Source organism: Acinonyx jubatus, chromosome C2, assembly GCF_027475565.1.
Source record: "Acinonyx jubatus isolate Ajub_Pintada_27869175 chromosome C2, VMU_Ajub_asm_v1.0, whole genome shotgun sequence".
NCBI lineage: Eukaryota > Metazoa > Chordata > Mammalia > Carnivora > Felidae > Acinonyx > Acinonyx jubatus.
This window is the reverse complement of record NC_069384.1, coordinates 1,763,866-1,786,075: the sequence shown is the minus strand read 5'-3', so window position 1 is coordinate 1,786,075 and position 22,210 is coordinate 1,763,866. Positions and strand designations below refer to the sequence as shown.

At 59.7% G+C, this 22,210-nt stretch overlaps 1 protein-coding gene across 2 annotated transcripts; it reads right to left on the bottom strand.

Annotated features, from left to right (window-relative positions):
• Positions 1-1,267: 1,267 nt before the first annotated feature.
• Positions 1,268-21,409, bottom strand: PTTG1IP (PTTG1 interacting protein). Of its 2 annotated transcripts, XM_053220459.1 has the most exons (7): positions 21,259-21,409; positions 20,648-20,851; positions 12,942-12,994; positions 10,498-10,606; positions 6,588-6,762; positions 6,003-6,049; positions 1,268-3,181 (listed from the first exon to the last, which is right to left on the bottom strand). In XM_053220459.1, the coding sequence occupies exons 2-7, from the start codon at positions 20,760-20,762 to the stop codon at positions 3,135-3,137; spliced, it is 546 nt and encodes a 181-aa protein (XP_053076434.1). In that variant the 5' UTR covers positions 20,763-20,851; positions 21,259-21,409; the 3' UTR covers positions 1,268-3,134. The 2 variants fall into 2 exon arrangements, with proteins under 2 accessions (XP_053076434.1, XP_014939368.1); XM_015083882.3 differs by lacking the exons at positions 20,648-20,851; positions 21,259-21,409 and adding an exon at positions 13,239-14,177.
• Between the last annotated feature and the right edge of the window lie 801 nt (positions 21,410-22,210).

The window sequence follows — 22,210 nt, the reverse complement described above, 5'->3', positions numbered from 1 at the left end:
AAACGGCACAGATTCCTCGAGGGGGCTGTCCTCTGTCTGGAGGGTAATGAGCAGATCCTGCCAACACTTCTGTAAGCATCACGGATGCCGTGATCCGGAATTCTACTCCTGGAAACTGACCCACAGCTCACACAAAGCAGCACGGACAGACAGAAATGGAAACAGCCAGCACCTGCCAAGCAGACGGTGGGACGAGGCGCTCCGAGGCCCCTGGGGAGGCGGCGGCCACGTGCACGGATCCACGTGCTGACGGAGCAGACCAGGAGCCCCGTGACGCAGACTGGCTCTGGAAGGACACCGAGAGCCAGTTGGTGGGACGTGGCCACCGATCACCCATCCAATCGTGGTGTTTATTTTTTATTAAAAAAAAATTAACATTTATTTTTGAGAGAGAGAGAGAAAGAGCACGAGTGGGGAAGCGGCAGAAAGAGACAGACACAGAGTCCGAAGCAGGCTCCAGGCTCTGAGCTGTCAGCACAGAGCCCAATGAGTGGCTCGAACTCATGAAATGTGAGATCATGACCTGAGCCGAAGTCAGATGCTAAACCGACTGAGCCACCCAAGCGCCTCCTCAAATGTTTTTGACGAGTGCAAGACCAGTGAGTTTCCCAAGTGGACTGGACACCTAGGGACGTGCCAGGCACGGGGACACCCCAGGACTACATCTCGACCTCACACTCCCCCGTTCTAGACTTCCCAGAAGAGCCTGGAGTTGCCCTGTGGCTGAGCGTGGCTGCGGCACAGCAACATGGGTGGGCTCACACTTCCCACAGGGACCACGGCCCTAGTGGACACGTCACCTGCACAACATTGACTTCGCAGCACAGAGGAACTCCCAGAGGCTCAGCCAGCCCAGCAGCAACTCGGAAGGGGGGTGGGTGCTCCCCAGTAGCCGGGCAGTGAGGAACCCCCACCCCGGGGAAGGGAAGGAGGGAGGGATTCTATCGACAGCCGAGCCAAGTACACGAAGCTCAAAGCCAGAACTGCTTTCTCCCAGAGTTCTTTGCATCTGATTCCAGCAGAGCAGAAGGAAGGTGCTGGTGGGGCGGGGCAGAAAACCTGCCTCGTGGACAGCAGACAGCTGGGGGTGGCCAGCAGGGGAGGGGGAGGACAACCCGGGGACACAGCACGGCCGCCCCCTGGGCCATGGCACCAAAGCCGGGATTGCTCACAGATCCCGGGGCGGGCCAGAATCTCTCTGTAGTCTACCTGCCGCCCTCCAGGTGATCATGCTAACGCCACGGAGAAATGAGACACGAGGACACAGTGGATTCAACAAAGCGTGTATTAAACCACTTATTGGAAACTGGTTAAGATTAAGGCACTCTGAACTTGACGGTCTCCTTGAGGTTACAACACGTGGTGCTCTTAGGACTACTTATAAAATGCGGGGACCAGGACAGCCTCCCAGACGCACTGGTGTGGCCTCGGTACCCCAAAGGGACTAAATGCGCTGTATGAACAGGGCACAGCCCCAACCGTTCACAACACAGCGTGACCTCACGTACATTACTGTATTAACACAAAGGCTGCTGGAGTCTGCTACAGAGTTTTTCTTATGAATAAAAGTAGAATGTCAAAATCTGCAGGCTGCTATAAAATACTTAGGAATGTTTCGTAATACTTCAAATTGCTATCAAATGCCCAAGAAGTCAGAAAGAGATAGTCAAGAGTTTGTACAGTTAGTGTCTCAGCTTATGGACATTGCAGGACAGCACGGTCACCTCACAGCACAGGCCGACGTGGCTTGGGGGGGGGGGCGGGGGGGCTGTCGAGCGGTGTGGGGTGTTGGATCACACTGACCTGTATTGAGAACTTTCCGTGACACGTTGGAGAGCAGTCCCCGACGGCACCGTCACGAGTGCGAAAGCGGAACACATCATTTGTCTTTGCACCTGTCGACCCACCTCCCCGAAGCTAAACGTCTTCCTAATCCAAAGCAATGTGGCAGTGGCCACCGGGACTATTTTCAGAGTGAAGAGAGGCAGTTCACACAGCTACTCCACGGTCTGCATCCCCGATAGGAAGGATGTGGTCATTTACTGAAGCCACAGATCTTGCTCTGAAAGGCCTGGGGCCAACGGAAGGCACCGCAGGGTGTACCCGGAGGCCACGGACAGCGTCCCAGCCAGAAGAGCGCAGTTCCAAGCTAGGGGTCGTGTGACAAGCAGGACAGTCAGCAGTGTCTCCGTGTAGCACGTGGAAATACCTCTGGCCGGCCCTGGACACCCTGCCCGACCCCCCAGTGGGCAGAGCCCCGCAGAGGGGCCCACGGGGCATGGTCCCCTCCTCCTCGGGGACAGCCTGGGGACCCCGTGGTCCCTGTGTGACCATGCTGCTGACAGCCTAACTAGGGAGAGCCTGGTGTGGCTACACACAGGACCCGGCGCCGGCCGTCACCAGGGCTGAAAAGGGAGCGGGGCAGTGATGGCCCCTCCAGGCCCACGGCCCAGAGCACCTGCTGCTGCCCCTGCAGGGGGCTCTAACGCTTCATCTGTTATTCAAGTTTTCACTGGAAAAAAATCTTGGTGTTCCGGTAAAAATACAAATTAAAATTTAAAAATTGTCCAGTAAGCGGTCTGAATTTTGACAGAAAAATTTCTTGGTGAAACACCTTTGGTGGAGGAATGAAATCCAAGACTTATTTGAAACGGAATGAAACGGAACAGAACAAAACACAGATTTAAGGTGAATTTAAGTTCTCCCGGACGCTGCTCAGAGCGGCTGGGGTCAGAAGGCACGGCCCGGCAGACTGCGTCTGGGCGCCCGGCTCCCCGGGGGGCTGCCACGCAGGGCGCACAGCCGCCGGCCGGGTGATGGAGGGCGGCGGGGTGACAGGGGCCCTTCCTCCCCCGCCGTGCGCGCACAGCGCGCCGTCAGGCACAGGGACGCGAGGACAGAAGGCGGGACGGAGGCCGGCTGCCCCGTCCGCGGTTGGCTTCGCCAGCGGAGAAGGGTAGCAGGATGTGGGCTTTGCCTCCTGGAAGTAACAACACAACCGACCGACCCCCCTGAAAAGCTTCGTGTCTGCAGTGACTAAATACAGATACAGAAGAGGGAACAGAAGCCCGCGGGTCTGCAGGGCGGCGGCGCCGTGCTCCCTGGAGCCGTGCGGGGACTGCTGGGCACGTGGCTCAGTTGTTCTCAAACCTGGCATACGGGTTTTCCTCTTTAAACAGACCTGGAACAAAACAGACCTGGTTATAAATGTGCTCACAGGGCAGGAAACGAAGTCCAAGGACACAACACAATTCAGTGTTTCGTGAACACTGTGGCTCTAAGAAAAAGGGTGTTCCGAGCAGGTTCAAGCACCACGCTTCACCTTTTTTTTTTTTGTAACTATTTCTACTTATTTATCTATTTTGCGAGAGAGAGAGAATCCCAAGGAGGGGCTCGATCCCACAAACCGTGAGATCATGACCTGAGATCAAGAGCCAGATGTTTAACCGACTGAGCCACCCGGGCGCCCCTACGCTTAACCTTTTTGAAAGTCAAACCACAGGTGACTTTAAAATTGAAATAAAATTTACCAGAAACAATCATTCTAAGAAAAGCAAACCTAAAGAAATAAAAACTTATTGGCTGATTCTAAGAGGAATGAAGAAACAGCCATTATTTCTCCCCACAGCGATTGGCTAATATACAGAAATTAACAAAGCACCCTAAATGTCCTTAGAATTAAGGCTACGAAACAAAGAGGTGACTGTCCACTTCACCACCACCAAGTGCTCTGACGTGGCTAATATAACGCAGTTGTAAAAATAAATCTCTGGTGCTAAACGCTCAGGCCTAGGAGTTTCCTCTTAGCAGTTCTGAACACACAGCCTCTCCCTCTCTTTAAAAACCTGTATCGCCACACTTTTCTGGAGCCGCTGCACCAAGTGTATGCGCTACGGGGGGGGTGGGGAGCATGGGGCGGGAGGGCAGCCAGTGCGGGGGCGGGAGGGTGGCCCGTCTGAGAAGGACCGTCGCCTCGGCCTTGGGAGGAAGCCCACGGTGGTTCTGGTAAAGGGAGCCCGTGTGCCAGATGCCGAACACAGTCGTGTTGGAGCAGGACGAATGGAAGAGCTCCCAGCTCTACTTCTGGTTTAAAGGGGGGAGACTGTGTTGTGATTAGGAAACCAGACGGCTTCTGAAACCAAGAAAAGGGTTTCCTCCATGCAAGTACGCGTGCCTGGCCCGTCTCCCCCCTGGGGACCCCCCGGGAATTCTTCCACGCGGCTGGGTCTTTGCAAAGTCCAGTCCACTAGGTGGGCTTTATGTAAACAGGCACAAGCTGGCTTCCTCAGGGCGGCTCAGGGCCTGGCACACCACCAAAACGGAGGAGTGAAGGGCCTCGCTGAAGGTCACGGAGAACGCCCTGTGCCAGGAGCCCCGGCCCGAGGCGCCACCCAGCCTCGCACACACGGGGCGGGGGGGACACTGCAGCGGGGGCAGACTTCAGATGCTACTTGTGCTTGGCGATAAGGGCGCCGCGGTGGAGTCTGTGTGTGAGTGCACGCGAACATGTCTCCCTCGCCGTTCACGGAAACGTCAGTCGGGTGCCAACAAGTTCCTTTCAACCCTTCAGTATCGTGAAGCAAGGTGCCCGTGCCAAGGACAGCTGGCGTTCACTGGGCGCGAACGTGCGCCTGGAAGAGGCACCGGGGACAGACGGCACCGTGCCGACACGACCACTGACACGACGTCACCCACGCGGGAGTCCGCCCTTGCCTAGGCTGGGGACCTGACACCGGGTGAGTGCTGTGGGCACCGGGGACCTGATGGGCCAGCTAGCAGAGGGAGCCGAGGGGCGGGAGCACACGAGGGAAGGCTCTAGCAGCTGCTGAACATCTCACCTGCAACCAAGGAGACCCAACGGCAGGGGGAGAGGCGGTCAGGGCAGCCTCAGGCCCCGGAACCCACACCTGGCGGCTGGCAGGGTCGACCCGAGCCTGAGGCGACACGCACAAGGGCGTGACAGTCAGAGGAGGCCTGCGTGGACGGAGGGGCCAGCCGGTGCTGGGTGGGGGTGCCGAGTCAACCGCACGGCCAGCAGCCCACCAGAGGGAGCCGAGGCTCCAGGACCCACTGCTTTAGTGCACAGGACCTGAAAACACCACGAGAACAGGGTGTTCCCTGTACAGACACAGAACTCCAAAATGAGGGCGTTAGTTAGAAAAGATTTTGAGGGGCACGGTGGCTTGGACGGTTCAGCATCCAACTGTTGATTTCAGCTCAGGTCGTGATCTCAGGGCTGTGGGATCGAGCCCCACATTGGACTCTCCGGACAGTGCAGAACCTGCCTGGGATTTTCTCTCTCTCTCAAAACGAACTTTCCAATAAAAAAAAAAAAAAAAAAAAAAGGAAAGAAAAGATTTTGCAATTTTCCTAATCAGATTCAGCCCAGAGCCCAGCTGCCAGGTGCACCCGACACACAGCAAACACTGCTCAGGCCATGAGGTGCACGAAAGCACCGCGGCCCAGAGCTGGAGGCCCCGTGGCAGTCATCGGCGAGAGCACAGTGCGGCTATTTCTAGCAATCCCAACAGCCCCAAACAACAGCATGGCCGCGGACGTGGGAATCAGCAGAGAACCAACTCAACCCAGGAGCAGATTTAATGTTCTCGCGGACTAAAACATTAGTATCCCCCCAAAATCCCTCCAAACAAAACCCAAAACCAGATGAATCACTTGGTGGCATGGAGACCTCTGGCTAACTCCTTTAAAAGGCGCGCGGCCCGCAGTCAGGTGCGGGAGCACCGGGAGCACCAGGCGCAGGGGAGGCCACACGACCGGTCAAGTTCCGCCCCCTCATCAGCCAATGGCGCTCAGGAATCCGGCTGAGAGTAAACACCTAAGGCTTCACCTTTCCAGACATTCCCTGGAGTTAGCTCCTTCCGGACCGCGCAGTCTAGAACCAACGGCTCCTCCCGGAAGCCTCAGCCCAGACCCTGCAGTCACGTCTCACGGCCCGGAACCCACTCCCAGCCAAACAAAAGAGGCAGTCAGTCGATCCTTACCATATTTTTTTCTGATTTCATCATGTCTGGATTTCATTTCTGCTCTCCTAAAAAGACAAAGAAATCTCACTTAGCACCAAAATATAACACAATGTTAAATGATGTACCTTCAGCAGAGAGAGTGGGGGTCTGTCCTCTTTTCCCGGGAAGAGACCAGGGACCAGGGTGGGGACAAGCCCGGCCGCCAGGCCAGGCAGCGTGAGGCTGTTTCAGCATCACGTCCTTTGATTCTGAGTTTCAACAAAAGAAATTCAAATATCCAAGACTGCATTTTTTAAAAATATTTTTCACGTAGAGAAAAACCTGACGTCAGATTCTGAGGGAGGTTGGGAACACGCAAACGTTAGTTTTTACTTAGGGGCACACGACGTTGCGGGGACAGCACAAAAACCCGCCGGGCCTCAGCCCCTGCCGGCAGCTGACCTGACGCGGCAGTGCCTCTCCGGGCCACCGTCGCGTTCCACAGGCAGGGACAGGAGACCCGCCTCCCTCGCCCTGTCCCACAACCCATAGGGGCGCACCCCACGGCGGGGGTCGTTTCCCAGGGCCGCGCAGGCCGGGTTCCCGAGCCAACGGGGACCTCACCTCTCCTCCTGCCGGACCCTGCGCTCCTCGCGCTCCCGCGCGGCCTTCTCCTCTTCCTTATCCGGCTTCCGGCTCCTCTTCCTGCGGCAGCAACAGGCGCAGCAGCACGCGGCCAAGGCCAGCAGCACGGCCCCCCCCACCACCGACAGGGTGATGATTAGCGCCTCGAAGTTCACTGCAAATCCCAGCGGGAGGGAGCCGGGGGTCAGGACGGGAGCGGGACCACCCCCTCCCCCACAGGCAGGCCGCAGCCCGCGCAGGGGCCCCTCCTAGGTCTCTCAGCATGTTCGTGCGACTTAAGAACAGTTTACCGGCCAACCACACAGACCCAGGCCACAGGGTCCGAAGACGCTTCGAGCCTGACAGACGGTAACAAAGCGGGCCCGCCCTGAGGGACTCCTCCAGACGGAAGGGGAGCCCCGTGCAGCTCAGCTGATTATTTACATCCAAGTCCACGGCCCTACATGGCTGGCCCTTGAACACGGTTCACACTGCGTGGGTCCCCTAACACGTGCATCTTCAAGACCTACGGGGCAGAACTCAAGCGCACCTCCTCTCCCTGAGATCTCCTTACGAACACCTCCCCCACGTCGCTGCAAGGACACAGTGCGGAAGAACACAACACACAACACAGGTGCTCATCGGTTGCCTGCGTGATCGTAAGGCTTCCGTCAACAGATGATGCGTTACGTTTTCAGGGAATCGAAAGTTGTGCGCGGATTTTCGAGGACGTGTGGGGGGGGGGGGGTGGTCAGTGCCCCTCACGTGTACGTTGTTCAAGGGTCAAGTGTGCTGACTGCCCCCGGGGAGACCCTGTGAGCCCCGCGGGCCCAGCCCCTGCCCCACCCGGGGCTTGAGGACAGGCTGCTGGAGGATTTTGTCATTTCCTGTCAAGACCCAACTTCCGAGGCAAACAAGTAGTTAAAACAAGGTTCTCGATTCTTTCAACTTCTTTTAAGGATTTACAAACCCAAACCAGTCCCTATTTTTCTACTTAATTCAAACCAGAGAACTCGAGTTTTCACTCATCCACTTAAGTCAGCCCTGGAAGAGGCTTCAAGAGCAAACTCCCCCCCGCCCCCCGCCCCCCCCCCCCCCCCCCCGATGGTGGAGCATTCCTGGCACTGAAGTTAGAAAGTCTGGCCGCCACGCAGAGCTGGTCCCCTCGAGTCTCCCCCGTTTCCCGGTTTCCCGTTGGTGGCGGGTGGGGCTTGCCAGGTGGGAGAGGGAGGCCGACCCCCAGTGCCCGGTGCCCTTCAGACCCCACTCAGGCCCGCACAGACCCTCACGTTCAATGCAGGCCGGCCGCTGGCCTCACACACTCTCTGTGCTTTGTTCAACTACTTTCTTTTCTTTGTTATGTTTATTTACTTTTGAGACAGAAAGCGTGAGCGGGGGAGGGGCAGAGAGCAGGGGAGACAGAATCCCAAGGAGGTTCCATACCACCAGCACAGAGCCCGACACAGGGCTCGAACCCACGAGCTGCGAGATCATGCCTTGAGCAGAAACCAAGAGTCACAGGCTTGACCGATGGGGCCACCCAGGCGTCTCTGTTCAACTACTTTAAACAGAAACAGGTGTTACATCTGAAATGCCTTCTGGGCTTTAGATCGTGTGTTTTCTTCCCTCCTCTGACCTGTTCTGGAAGTGCCGGCATCACAAAAATTAGCAGGAACAGGTGTAAAAAGAAAAGACCTTTGCTGGCAGATGGCATCATCTTCTGACCAGAGAACTTCAAAATAATGAACTTTAAGAGCCAATCTGATCAGTAAGACAGCTGGTTCTGAAATATATCTACCCCCTCCCCCCCACCTCCAAGACAGCATTTCTGACTAGCAGCTAAAACCAGTTACAAAATAAAAACAGACATCTGGTCGTGACGGAGGAAAGTACCAAGGACCCCCGTCCCCATCAGCCCTACGCGGGAAGGCTGTGGCGTGCTACTCGAGGACGGAAAGACGGCCTCCGTGCATGAACACCAACCCTGCTTCTGCACGACGGTTTAACATGGCAAAGATCTTATTTTCCCCCAAACGAACACAGATTTAAAGTCATCACAGGTAAAACCCCACAAGAATTCTGCCGAGACGTGGGTGAAAGAATTGTAAAGCACCCACAGCACGAGGTCTAGATCTGGTGCTCCCTGACGTGTGGGGGCCCCCAGTCTCCCCAGATAGCACGAGCCCCACCCCACCCCCACTCTATTCCCACAGAGAAGGTCCTCGGCCAAATAACCCTACCCAATCCTCTGCAGTGCATGCGGGGACCCACGGCGGTTCCCACTTATCCCCGATGGGCAAGTAGCAGGCTCCCGTGCCCCCCTGGCCCTCGGGGTCAATTAAACCAAGCACGTGCTCTCTCGGGAACCAGGGGCACGGCAGAGCCTGCCCCCCACGACCCCTGGCTAGTTCCTGTCCCCCTCCCCCAGGCTGAGTCACCACGAACCGCAAACTGCTGTGGCCCGCTGTGGCTCTGTCTGTCCCGAGTCAGGGGTACGGCCAGCCCCACAGCCCTAAGGTGGGAATTTCATTTCACAGGCCAATGATCAAAAATGCCCCCACCTGAAAGGTGTTCAATATCATCAGTCATGAGCGAAGAGCAAATCAAAGCCACAATGAGATGCCACTTCAAACCCGCCAGATGGACGAAAATGAAGGTGACAGATTACCCCAGGCCCTGGCAGGGATGTGGGACAAGCGGGAGCCCCGGTCGCCTGAAGGAGCCCTTCTTGAAAGGCGATGAGTCCGCCATTCCGTTGCTCAGCATGTGCCCAGCGGGAGTGAGTGGGGGGCCGCCCACGAGCACGTCTGCAGCAGCACGGGGACCCCGGGCGTCCCCGGCAGCAGAGTGGGCACAGGGCGCCAAGCAGCAGTGAGACAGGCAGGCGGTACGCGTGGCGCACGAGTCTCAGACATGTCCCCGAACGGGGAGTCGGACAGACCAGCACGCTTACTTTAAGTGAAGGGCGGGCGGGCAGCACTCCCTGGGGTGGCAGGTCAGTGCACTGGCTGCCCACAGTCCCGACAGGGACAGGCTGTGAGCGCTGGGAATGGTCTACACGCTTTGCTGAGTGCGGATTACCTGTGGACTCGTGTGAAAATTCACTGAACGTACGTGTGTGTGCGTACACGTATGTGTTTACGTTACCCGAGGACAGGAAGGGAGACTTAACATGTGTGCACATCATTAGAAGTTATGCTTCAACTTTAAAACACCTTGGGGGCACCCGGGTGGCTCAGTCAGTTAAGCGTCAACGGTTGATTTCAGCTCAGGTCATGATCTCGCAGTCCATGAGTTCGAGCCCCGCGTCGGGCTCCGTGCCGACCGCTCGGGAGCCTGGAGCCTGCTTCAGATTCTCTGTCTCCCTCTCTTTCCACCCCTCCCCAACTCATATGTGCGCATGCGTGTGCTCTCAAAAAATAAACGTTAAAAAGTTTTTTTTAAATAAACGCATAAACGTTAAACAAATCACCTTCTAAAGAAAATAGAAATAAAAGCACCTCAACAGTTCGTGCTCAAAATGCCAAGGGCTCCCTGGTCCAGGACTGGTCTCTGTGGGGTCTCAAAAAGGGTTAACGTCCCCCAAGAGAGAGCGCCTACAGAATCCACCACTCGCAGGCAGAAAGGGACAGAGAAACGTAGGGACCTGACCGTGCTGACCTAGCAGGACTCCAGGCACACAGACGCCAGCAAGACGCAGTCCCCAAGCTGACCCTCTTCCCTCCGCCTCGCAAGTGGGCCTCCGGCACCCCGGGGACCCCTGGCTGCCCTCCCAGAAAGCACGCATTCTCACTGGCCTCCTGACTTCCTGCAGGGAGCACGTGTTCGGGCAGCTTATGCTAACTGAGCACACCCAGACTCCCCCAGACAGTACTGACTCTGCAAGAGTTCCGTGAACACGAACACTTACCCCAGCAAACGCCCCAGCGTGCAGAGCTCAGCGTACAAAGGGAGCTGGGTGGCAGGATCCTGGTCACGGGGTAGTCCAAGCACGCCTTATTGGTGTTGCACCAAAGGCACTGAAAGAGACGAATGTTTGCCAAACCCCAGAAACGCAGCGTAAACACCAAAGAACCAGACGGTCCAGGATACAAGCCCAGCCACACCGTCTGCTCCCCCTCAGTGGCTGACCGGAAGGCCGTGGTCCTCACCCCGCCACAGCAGCTCCACCCCGCCTTGCCCACCAGGGCCGATGTTACTCAAACCCTCTTCCTTCAGGCACCCTGCCCAGCCTCTCGGCCTCCGTGCAGTCCTGGAAGCCGCCAGGTGGCTTCCAGCCCGGGGTCTTTGCACGGCCTCCTCCCTGTGCCCGGAACCTTCTTCTCCAAACACACGCCCCTCAACCTCCTCCACAGGGCCTACCTGCCCCACCCCCCTACTTCCTTCCCTTCCCGACACACCGTCTCGGATCGTCTGCAGGACAGGCGGGACCACGCTCATTACACGTTTGCTGGTGGACTTTTGCAACCTTGGCAATCGCCGTACAAAGATCCTACCCGTGGTCTCTCCGACCGCACTGGCCGTTAAAGACAACGCAACTAAGGCTCAAAGCGTCCCTCCCAGGACCTGAGATTACTGCAGTGACATGCCCGCGGTGAGCCATCCAGGTGGCACTGACAGGGCACGCACGCAGTGTGCCCTCAGCCTCCCCTCCGGCCTCCCAGGCCCTTACTTGTCCTTCCGGAAACCCGCGTGCGCCCGAGGACCCGTGTGGGCAGGCCTCCCGCAGCCCCTGCGCCCTGCATTTCTGACCGGACCCGTCTGCATCCAGAGCGGGCCCACACCTTCAGGCTTACCGCCCGCCCGCCTGCTGAGATGGGGGTGCGTGTGCCCCCACAACGTCCTCCCACAGAAGGGCGGGCTGGACCGGACGATGCCGCCAAGTGCGTACTCCTGAAGCCAGAGCGAGGCAGGACACCAGGCTCCTTTGCGGCCGGGAGGACTTCGACAGTGACATCTGCCGCTAAAAAGCCGCGCCACCAGGAAAACGCGCAGACAGGTGAGCAAGTTCAGGGTTACCCACAGTAAGGTCTGAGGCTGCAGTAGCAACAGCCTTCAGTCTTTAACCAGCAGACACAAGGGTCCACTCAGACCCTACGATCCGACACGCTGCCAGGTGGTCAGCAAGTTCTCTTCTGAAAGCGTGGCCAGCATCCTGGGGCAGAAACCACCCGGCCCGTCTGTACTGACCTGCCTCGCAGGGTTCCCCGCTGCCAGGAAAGGGAGGACAGGCTGCGTGGCTCTAAACCATCCTCGTAAAACCCGACTGGAGGCAGCTTCCCCTACGGTCCCAGACAAAGGCGTCAAAGCCCAGGGACTGCTTGGGGAGCCACACGGGATGGGCAGAGGGACACTGACGGGCCCCACACGGTGGCGAACTTTCTCCGGCGTGCCTTTCTGCTGGTCCCCGACGGCCAGCCGCACACGTGCCTGCGTGTCAGATCCCAGGATGGTCCACCTGGAGGAGACCGCCAAGAGCACCGGGCCTGCTACGGGGCGGCTGCCCTCCTGCTCGAGGTCACGCAGGGTCAGCACGGGAGCATCCTGGCTCCCAGTCTTCCCGGTAATTCTGGTGAGCTGGTCAGTCTGAGCCCAGGACACCAGGCCCTCCGGGCTGAGGGCCCACATCTCTCCTTGCCCTCACCCTTCCCCGTTCCCAGGTGAAAAGCCCAGGGAGGAGCATCCACCCCAACCCAGGACAACTGATGGAGAACGCGGGACACACTGTGAGGACTGGGGGGCCCACGGTGCGTGGACGGCCCTCATTCCTGTGGGCAGGCCGGTTGGGGAAGCAGACTCCCCAGCCCTGGCTGAGCACCACGGCAGGCGGGGCCTCTGGGAACTCGCAGGACACTCCCGGACCCGTCTTGGGGTTCCATGTGCAAAACAGAGTCACGGTCCCCGTCCCCAACAGGCCTCTACGCTCTAGTGGCATCGACACGAAAGCACGGGCCACGGGTTCACAGTTGCAGATTAGACGCTAAAGGACGCCCAGCCCAGTGCCCATCCTTCTCCGTTCCCCTTGCCCTCCACTCCCCCATCCTGCTTCTGAACACCGCCCCCCCCCAAGCCCACCAGCCTCAATGAGGCCTCCTGCCCACTCACACGTGTTCCCAGCTGTGGGGCCCAACCCAGTTCATGAGCCCAGACACCTGGTCAGGAGCTAAGCGTGCGTGTTAATGACGCTCAGGTGGTATCTGCGGTTCTCACGAGAAGGCTCACTACCCCTGAGAAAGACTAAAATGGCATTCGACACCCATTGCAGAAACTATCTCCACAAACCCCAGACGGCAGAACCTTTAACACCCACAAGACCCCCCCACCCCGTCGTGGAGAGTGGGGGTGTCTACTTACAGAGACGTTTTTCAGGCACTCCTCACAGGTCCTGTTTGTGTTCTGAGAACAAGCTGCGGGGAAAGGACAAACAGGTCACTGAGAACCGCTCACTGGAAACACCGGCCCAGGCGGCCAGGGAGGCACGCAGTCTGCGCTCTGAACCACGGAGACGAGCAGCCAGCCTCCCAGGTGCAACAGCGGGAGTTTCCCAGCCTTGCTGCAGGCCGGCCACCAGGGAGCGTGCACACGCAGCCCCAGGGTCCCATTTGCAAGGGGTCGTGCGGAGAAAGGGGCCTCGGGGCACAACGGCAGTACCTTCGGGGAAGAGGAGCGGAAGTGGGTGCGCAGCACGCACCCAACTGGCCCAGGCCCGCTGGCTCATCGGCACAGTCTCTGGAACCAAAGGCCACAGCAATGCCAGGCCCACGGGACTAAAGCCAGGCCTCGGTCCCCGCCAGTCCCGCCCAGACCTGAGGGAGAAGCCCCCCCGGAATCCGCCGGCTCCAGCCGCTCTTCACGGCAGGGAGGGATCACACCCCACCCAGCCAACAGCCCCGGAACTCGCAGCCGGGGGAAAAATGTCCAAACCCTCTCAAGCAGCTGCCGTGTTCCGCACCCACAGCTGAGCGCACACGCTTACTCCAAGGAGAGGTCCGTGCCACCCCGTGAGCCACCGGAACCGCACCCCACAGTCATAAGGAGCGACCACTTTGCAGGCGCCGGGGAAACTGAGATTAGAAGGGCTGATGGGGCCAAGTCCGCGGAGGCGGAGCCCCAGGGGACTGTCGGCCGCGGCGGCGGGAGGCGAGGTGGCTCAACCTCAGCCACGCACCCAAGCGCTTCACTCAAGACGCTGGGAACACGTGCCCACTTTACGGTGCCAGGGAAGCCGACGACAGCCAGATGCGCGCGTACAGAAGGTGGGCACACCGGTGGCGACGGAACGGCGCTCGGCCACGAGGAGTGTGCCGCGCGCACGGAACACGGAGCCTGCACCACGTCACGTAGACCGACGGACACCGGACACGGACGACCACCCGCCGGATTCCACGGGCGTGCGGTTCTGAAGCCGGCGAACTCATCTGCACCGGGAAAGGGACGGCGGCGGCCTGAACCTCCCGGAGAGATGGGCGCGTGCTGGAGCGTGACGGGGGTCACGTGGGCGTCACTCACCCAACGGCACACGTAAGACTCCCGTGTTTCACCACACGGAAGATCTGTCTCCAAAGGAAAAGACAAACGTGAAGCTCCAGGTCACGACGCGCGCGGGGAGGTACCGGGACGAGCGCAGGATGTCTGCCGTGGGCTTCGCCGAGCTTACCAGTGGGCTTCGCCGAGCTTACCAGAGGGTCCGGGACGGGCCCCACGACGGAGGAGACCCAGCCAGACGTGAACAGCCGACACCCACGTGGCGGGCGTGCAAGGGAGCGCTCGCCGTCGGGTCTTCCCACTCTCCCGCGCGTGGTGTGAATGCGCTCGTGACGCGTGACCCCGTCCGCCCAGGGGAGGAGCTCCCGTTTCAGTCACACGCGTGCTCATGACGTCCACGAAGCGGGACTCTCAGGCGCGTGAAGCCTAACCCTTCTACCTTCCACGTGCTAAGCACGACCCCACTTTGTTTAAAATGAAAGCCCGCTTGTCACGGGCCATCCCACGGCCGTCTTTCCGCTGGCACGCCATTGGCTTTACCCTAAAGCTGACTTCCAACTACTGTCCTCAGAACGACAGACTCAGGGCGCCCGGGGGGCTCAATCGACCGAGCACCTGACTCGCGGTTTTTGCTCAGGTCACGATCCCAGGGCCATGGGATCGAGCCTCACGTTGGGCGTGCTGTGTGTGGAACCTGCTTGGGATTCTCTCTCTGTCTCTCCCCGTCTCTCTCGTGTGCTATCAAATACAAAATAATATAAAAAGAAAAAGAAAAAAAAAAGAACAGACATAACTTAGCTCCACGGAGGTAAAGAAACAGACAGGTCACAGAACACCTCGATCTCTGCCAGCGCCACTCTGAGGCGGGGTCGCAGAGGCGCCAGGACAGGGACAGGAACAGCAGCGCCTGTCTCAGAAACCCCGTGCCCTGGAGCCGGGAGGCGGGCCGGCTGTGCCAGGGCCAGGGACTCGGCCGCCACATCCAAGCACTCCCTCTGTCCGTCCGCCAAAGGGCCAGGCAGCGGGGGGGCCTCAGTGTCTAGACACGGTTCCCCAGGAAGGGGGCCAGGGCTCCTCGGAGAAGCAGCTGATCCCAGAAGTGGGGCACAGAGAGGACAGAATCAGCCCCGGACAGACTGCGGCATCACAAAGTGGCACCAACTTAGTAGCGGATAACAAAATACCTAAAGGACCCAAAGGCCGGCTTGAAGGCCAGTGGGGGGGGGGGGGGGCAGGGGGGAGGGAGTCCTCCTTGCCAAACAGGGACAATTTAAAATCAAAGGGATTGACAGCCACGGACTCCAGCCTCTTGAACACTCCAGGATTTCACCCGGACGTGGAGTAAGTACGGAGAAGGCCAACTAGCAGAAGCAGAAGCAGGGGGTTTGAACGCCTGCGGTTCTGCCATCACCGTGGGAAATCTGGACGCCAAGACCACCGCGCGCGCTCGTGAGGTGACAAGACACTTACGGTCTCAGAGCGCCTCCCCAGTTTCATCGCTTATGAAGACAAAGTGCACCTTACAAGTGCCCAGAGTATCGGCAGTACAATGACAGGACGACGGGACAGTGGCAGCAGGCGCCCCCAGGGGTGCAGGGGGAAGGACACAGCCACGTGTGGTGGAGTCTGTCAAAGGCACTGGAATCCAAGCAGAGGACACCAGGCAAGGCCAACTGGGGCTCCTTCTACAGAGTCGTTTTCTGGGAACAGACTGGGGAGCAGTGCTGGGTGGGTGGGGAGACATGGTGGCCAGAAGCCCCGCACGGTCCTGGACGCGGGCAGGGGACGGAATGACACTACTGGTATGACGGGTACACCGGGTACACACACGCCCTACGTTACGTCTCCAAGTACTCACGAGTCCTGTCGATGCCAACTGTCTGATTTTGACCCTCATAGTCCCATGGCGCACAGGAGGCCCACCGCAGAGAATGAGGGGCGAGGGGGGAAGGGGGAGGGCCGCAGGACAACGGACCCTGACGGACCCTCGGGCGGTCTGGAGGGGGGAGAACAAGCAGACGCGGAGGGAGCGCAAGGCAAGCATGGAAATGCTGACAACAGAAAGGCATGCGGAGTTTGCTGTGCGATTTATTCCTTCAAGGTTTCGGCAGCTTCGATCTTTTCTAAACAGGCAGGCAGGGAGCCACCGTGAAAATCTGCACGACTGCCTGTCACGCCCACTCAAGTCCTTTTTTCTTTCCTTTAGCGAGAGCAAAGCACGCGCACAGGGGAGGGGCAGAGAGGGAGAAAGAGAATTCCACGCAGGCTCCGTGCTCGGCGGGGAGCCCCACGCAGGGCTCCCCAACTCATGACCCTGGGATCACGACCCGAGCAGAAATCAAGTAGGACGCTCAACGGACCGAGCCACCCAGGCGCCCCTCAAGTCCTTGTCAAAAAATTTTACGAGAAAAGACGTACCTCTTGTCAATCTTAATCGAGTGGCCACAGGGAGCAGGGGGGTCGGGTACGGGAACTTTTTTTCTATTTTCGTTTGTAAAGTCTTTTTGAGAGCTGGACTCATGTGAACTACACCCCGAGATACACACTGTAAACCTCACCCATCCCACGGTGTTGGGACCACAGACCCGTAGGAGTCAACGGAGACCAGCCCTCTGCCTGCCCCCGCCACGACCACCAACCGGGCAGACGTTCAACACAAGCAGAGACACCTACACTGGACAGTCTTCCCGAAAAGAGCCGGCACCGGGAAAAGGTCGTTCTGTTCTCTCCCTTACGAAACACCTCACCGTCTTGCACGGCTGGCAAAGAAAATACCCCACTTGCTGCCGCTGCGGACGGCGGGGGCTGAACTTCTCGGTCACGGGACACAGACCACGTGCTGATGGCCACAGACCAGCACCACGGCCTCCTGCTTCCGGAGTCCAGCGCTGTGTGTGAACACGCCCGTTCCACAAGTCCCCCACTGAGAGTCTGTTTACCAACGATTAGAAACCTTTGGGCGTCACTCACTCTGATAAAAAGGTCTTTCTGTCAGGATACACTAACCCGTGGCCCGGTTTCACGTACTTCCCTAAAGTTCCGGGTGAGGCCACCGATTACATACACAAAGGCACACACTAGCAGGGGTGTGACGAGATCTGTCCTGTAAACATAAAGAAACGAGCAAGTACGCATTTACTGAGCCCGCGTCACACACAGGCAGGAGGGCGGCACCTGGCCGGCCCCCGGCACAACAATCCCCTCATCGGACACTGTGCCCCCTCTGCACGGCGACAGAGAGCACCTATGCCATCCGTGTCACTTGAGAATCAGGGGTGGAAAAGTCATTTAGACGAAAGTCCTGGTCACCTTCCTGTCCCAACAGAGAAGAGCTGAGCGGCCTGGTACACGTCTTCCTCAACTTATGATGGGGTTTCGTCCCCAGAAACCCATTCAAAGGGGGAAATATCCTATCAAAACTCCGTGTAATTCCCTGGTCTCTCTCGAAACCCTACAACACTTCCGTTAGCCTGCGGACGGGCACAGCCGCCTGGCCCACAGCCTGTTTTACAAGGAGGGTGGACGTCTCGAGTAGTTGACCGAATACTGTACTGAAGTGACAAGCAGACCGTGTGGGCCCAGAACGGTCGTCGGTGTGCGGGGACCGCGTGGCCACCCAGCCCCGGGGTGACACGGCGTGTGGAAACTCCAGGCACCGTGTTTACTGAACGCACATCCTTTGGCACCGCTTACAGTCGAAAATCCTAAGCCGAACCCTTGTAAGTTGGGCACCGTCTGAACATACAAATAATATGCACCACCTGTGTACACACTGGAAGGCCCTTACAACTGGTTTCAAACGTCGTGGTTCTCGGCGAGAGATGGGCAGGTGAGGAAGCGCGTCCCCCCCCCAGTCCTGTGCCGTTCGCAAGGAGCAGTCAGGGCGGGCTCCCACCCCCGACCTGCACAGGCCACGGCTGAGCTCCTTTGTATCCTTCAAGCGGCTCCGAGGTACGGAGGAGACGCGGGGATGGAGTATCACCCCCCACACGAGGTGGGCTCCACAGGGCCACGGAGGCTTCTGTAAATTTAGGAGTTTCGCTCTAAAGACCTTCAGAGCATCCTGGGTCCCTAACGTCTCCATGCCGCCAAACACACAGTGGGACGTTAGGAACTGTCAGCGTGGGACCTCTGTGATGCATTCGGTGAATCTGCACGCCTGTCGTGGTTGACTTACGTGTCACCTTGACGGGGCTCAGGTGCCCAGACAGCTGGCAGACATTTCTGGGTGTGTCTGGGTGGGTGTTTCAGAGGAGATCGGCATTCGAATCGGCTGGCTCAATAGTGAAGACAGTCCTCACCGTGGCCAGTGGGCAGCACCCAGCCCACAGAGGGGCCCCCACAGAACAAAAGCAGAGCCACCGTGAATTTACTCTTTCTGCCGAAGCTGGGACGACCACTTTCTCCTGCCCTCAGACACCGGGGCTCCCGGTTCCCGGGCCCTCCGACATGGAGAAACCCGGGCAGCCTCCCCGGGGCTCCGACTTGCAGACACAGGTCCCGGGACCTCCCAGCCTCCACAGCCACGCGAGCCCACCCCTCACGACACATCCTTCCCCACAGCTGCAGACCCCCTGCCGGCTGTTTCTCCGAAGCGCCCTGATAGCCTCGCAGGGGGACCAGTGATGTGAACGCCACAGTCACACCCTACAGGGCGACGGGCGGTAAGCAGCGCGTGCTCTGGGGAAGGGGGGACCTCAGCGCCCCAACAGTGCCCCCGTCCGAGGAAAGGCAAACGAGACCCGAGGGTACCTGAGTGGGAAACCCTCCCGGCACACCGCTCCTCCCGCGTGAAGGAGTTGCTGCAGGAGAAGCAACAGTCCGCCACCTTCCCCCGAGGACCCAAGGACCGGAGGACCCGGGGCGAGTCCACGGGACGCGTAACCACCGTGAGCTCAAGGGCGGAGGGGCGGCTGAACCGACAGTAAGTGCAGTGCCACGTGGCAACCGTTCTGATCGAATTCCCTAATTAAAAAACTAATGAAAGTCACCAAAGGACACCGCCACTCATCTCAGCACGCCAGGGCAGTTAAAAAGCAGAGCGGTCAAACACGTCACTTCGGGGCACTCCTGACCCGCCCCCTCCAATTACGCGGACACACACCCGCCAGCCCCTGAGAAAGACCCGTCTCTGGCAGGTTATCCATTCCGGTGTGGTAACAGGTACCCACTCCACGTCTGCGCTTGGAACCCAATCCCGACCAGAAGAGCTCTGCGCACCGCGTTTCCACTGCCTCCTTACGAACGTCCAGAGAGCTACGTCCCAAGTGTCACAGGCACACACACATTTGGAAGTAGATCAGAAGAAAACCAGTCCTGTACTGGAATCACAGCAAAACTCAACAAGCCGGGATAATACTGGCCCCAAGTCAGTCCTGCTTGCGGAGCCCTGGAAACAGGTCCAGAGGCCTACCGGTGACCCCACCACCACCACCAGTGATCACACGGGTACCCCCCACACAGCAGCCAGCGCAACACTTCTGACACACCCCAGCTTAAATGTTTCCCTGACCTGCCACCAGGCCCAGAGGCTGAGTCGGAGGACCGACCCCCCTCCACTGGCCGGCAGGAGGACAGCCTCCGGCAATACTCCATTTCTGGAATCTTCTGAGACCTCAGCGTGGCCCTAGGCCATACATTTCCTTCCCTAGCAGCCTCTCACCCACCCACCCAGCACTCAGGGTTTCTTGGTCACCACCGCTGTCCCAGCACCTGGCAGGGCAGCTGATAAGAACGGGAGATAAACCAAGGAAGTACCCCCACCCCAGGTCTGTTGAGTGCAGAAGCAGAGTCAGCCCCTTCAAAGCGGCCGGTACTACAGCTCTCCTGCCTCCACTGAGCCATGCAGTAACTCGAGTACTCCTTCCCGAGGGGAGTGGGGCCCCAGGCGCCACACCAGTGCCCGGCACCCACGCCTCAAGGGGCCTGGCCCCTGGACACCGGCTACCGACCAGCGCTGGGGCTCCAGCAGGTTAAGCTCCACTTCCTGACTCAGAAACTAACCGCCAGCTCGGCAGAGAGGGTCGAGTGAGACTAAGAGGGAGGGCAAAGTACTCAGGATGATCCTGCGGGTCCCGCTGACACCGCCCCGCGACCGAACCAAGACAAAAGGCCGGTCTGCCCCCCCTCCCGGCGCCCCCGCTGCAGCTAGACCAACGGGAAGGCCGCAGCAGCCTGGGGCAGCGACTGGGCGCGGCAGAGACCCCGGGCCCCCTCCACCTCCCTGTCCCGGGACCCCGGGACCCCGCGCCCCCTCCCCCGCCTCCCCAGCCCCGCCCATGGACCCCCGCCCCCTCCACTTCTTCCCCCGCCCTGCCCCGGGACTCCCCGCCCCCTCCACCTCCCCGCCACGCCGCAGGACCCCCCACCCCTCCACCTCCCCGCCACGGGGCCCCCTCCACCTCCACTTCCTCCTCAGCCCCGGGACCCCCGCCCCCTCCACTTCCTCTCTCCGCCCCGCCCGGGGACGCAGCGCCCCCTCCACCTCCTCCCCCGCCCCGGGACCCACCCCCCCCCCACGCCCTCTCCACCTCCCAGCCCCGCCCAGAAACTCTCAGCTGCCCCGAGCCCCTCACCCGCTACGGACGGCTCCTGAGCGGCGGTCACCGAAAAGAGCAGCAGCAGCAGCGCGGCCACGCCAACAGGCAGCTCCCAGCGGGGCACGAGCCCGCGAGTGCCGCCGAACGCCATGGTGGCTGCGGCCCCTTTCGTCGGTCGTCGGTCCGTCAGACGTCAGCCTTACGCGCTCCACCTCCGCGGACAGGCTAGTCAGTCTCCCCCTGAAAGAGCAGCACGCCGGAAGTGGGCGGGGCGAGCGGCAGGGGCGAGTGCGCAGCCGCGATTCCCTGTTCGCCCCGCCCCCAGCCCTCCGGCCTGCCCCCCGCGGCTTGTGTTCCCCGCTTTCCGGAGCGGCGGGGGCGGAACTCCGTGCGCGTGCGCGTGCGCGTGCGCGGCTGAAAAGCGGCAGTCTGGGCCGGGCTCGCTGCGTTTCTGCGCGTGCGCGGCCTCAAGGGGCGTTCAGGAGCTTCGGGGGCACGGTGGGCTGGACCCTAAAGCCGTGCGGAAGTCCGGTGCGGTGGCCTCGGGGCCCGGTAGTGCCGCCGTCGGTGCCAGGCTGGTACCCGCGCCCGGGCTGCACTGGACGGGACCTTTGCTCACAGAGAACAGCTCGCAGTGAAGCTGTCACCTGAGAGAAGCCTCGGGCTTCGCCCCGTGTGGTCGCGGAGACGCATCTGGGCCCGCTCCCCGTCTCCACACCCCGACAGAGCCTTGGTCCTCGTGGTGCCTTCTCGGGAGCCTGCTCGAGGAGGGATACGTACTGCAGGAGGACGCTCGCTCTGCAGACTGTTTCCGTGACCAAAGTGGAGGAGGACGTGGCTGGTGTCCGGGGAAGCGGGCCATGCACCGCCGTCTCCCCCAGGCCCCGGTGGGGGGGGAGGGCTCGTGACGGGGCCCACGGTGGGCCACCCGCCAGCCTGCTGTTCCTGGCCCCCACGCTGTTCTGTTCGCAGGCATGTGGCACTGCTGCCCCACACCTGCCTCGGCGGCAACTCCGGCGAGCTCCACAGTCTAACGTGAGGATCAAGACCAACGTGTGGCCTGGAAGCTTCCATGCCTCCCCCCCCCCCCCCGGAATGGGGGGCCCACAGCCCTTAGAGTTTAGCTTGCCCTTAACCTCCAGGGCCGGGGTGCAAGCACTGTTCTCAATCAAAAGAGTAGTTGGTAATTGTGTATTTGTGCCTCCTTCTGTGTGCAAGGACCAAAGGCAGCACCCCATCATCTCTGTCCCGTCATTCCGTCATGGAAAAGCACCCAGAGGGGGTGGATAACTGGCCAAGGTCTCAGGGCTAGAAGAAAGAGGTGCATCAAGGGCTAGCAATGAACCTGGCCAGGTTCTACCTCTATGACCCCCCCCCCCCCCCAGGTAGTCAGTCTCTGTGAGCTCACAGCAGTACTGACCATCATGAGATCACAAGATCACACACGGGGAGGACCCACAGCCTCAGCGTTAGCTCTTCCCATCTTCCACTTCAGGGCAGACCCAAGTTAGCCTGGGTGCCCATGGTGCTGGTCTCGGTCTGCGGCGAGGAGGATGAAAGGATGAAGACCACGGGCCCGTGACATCGTGTCGATGCCAG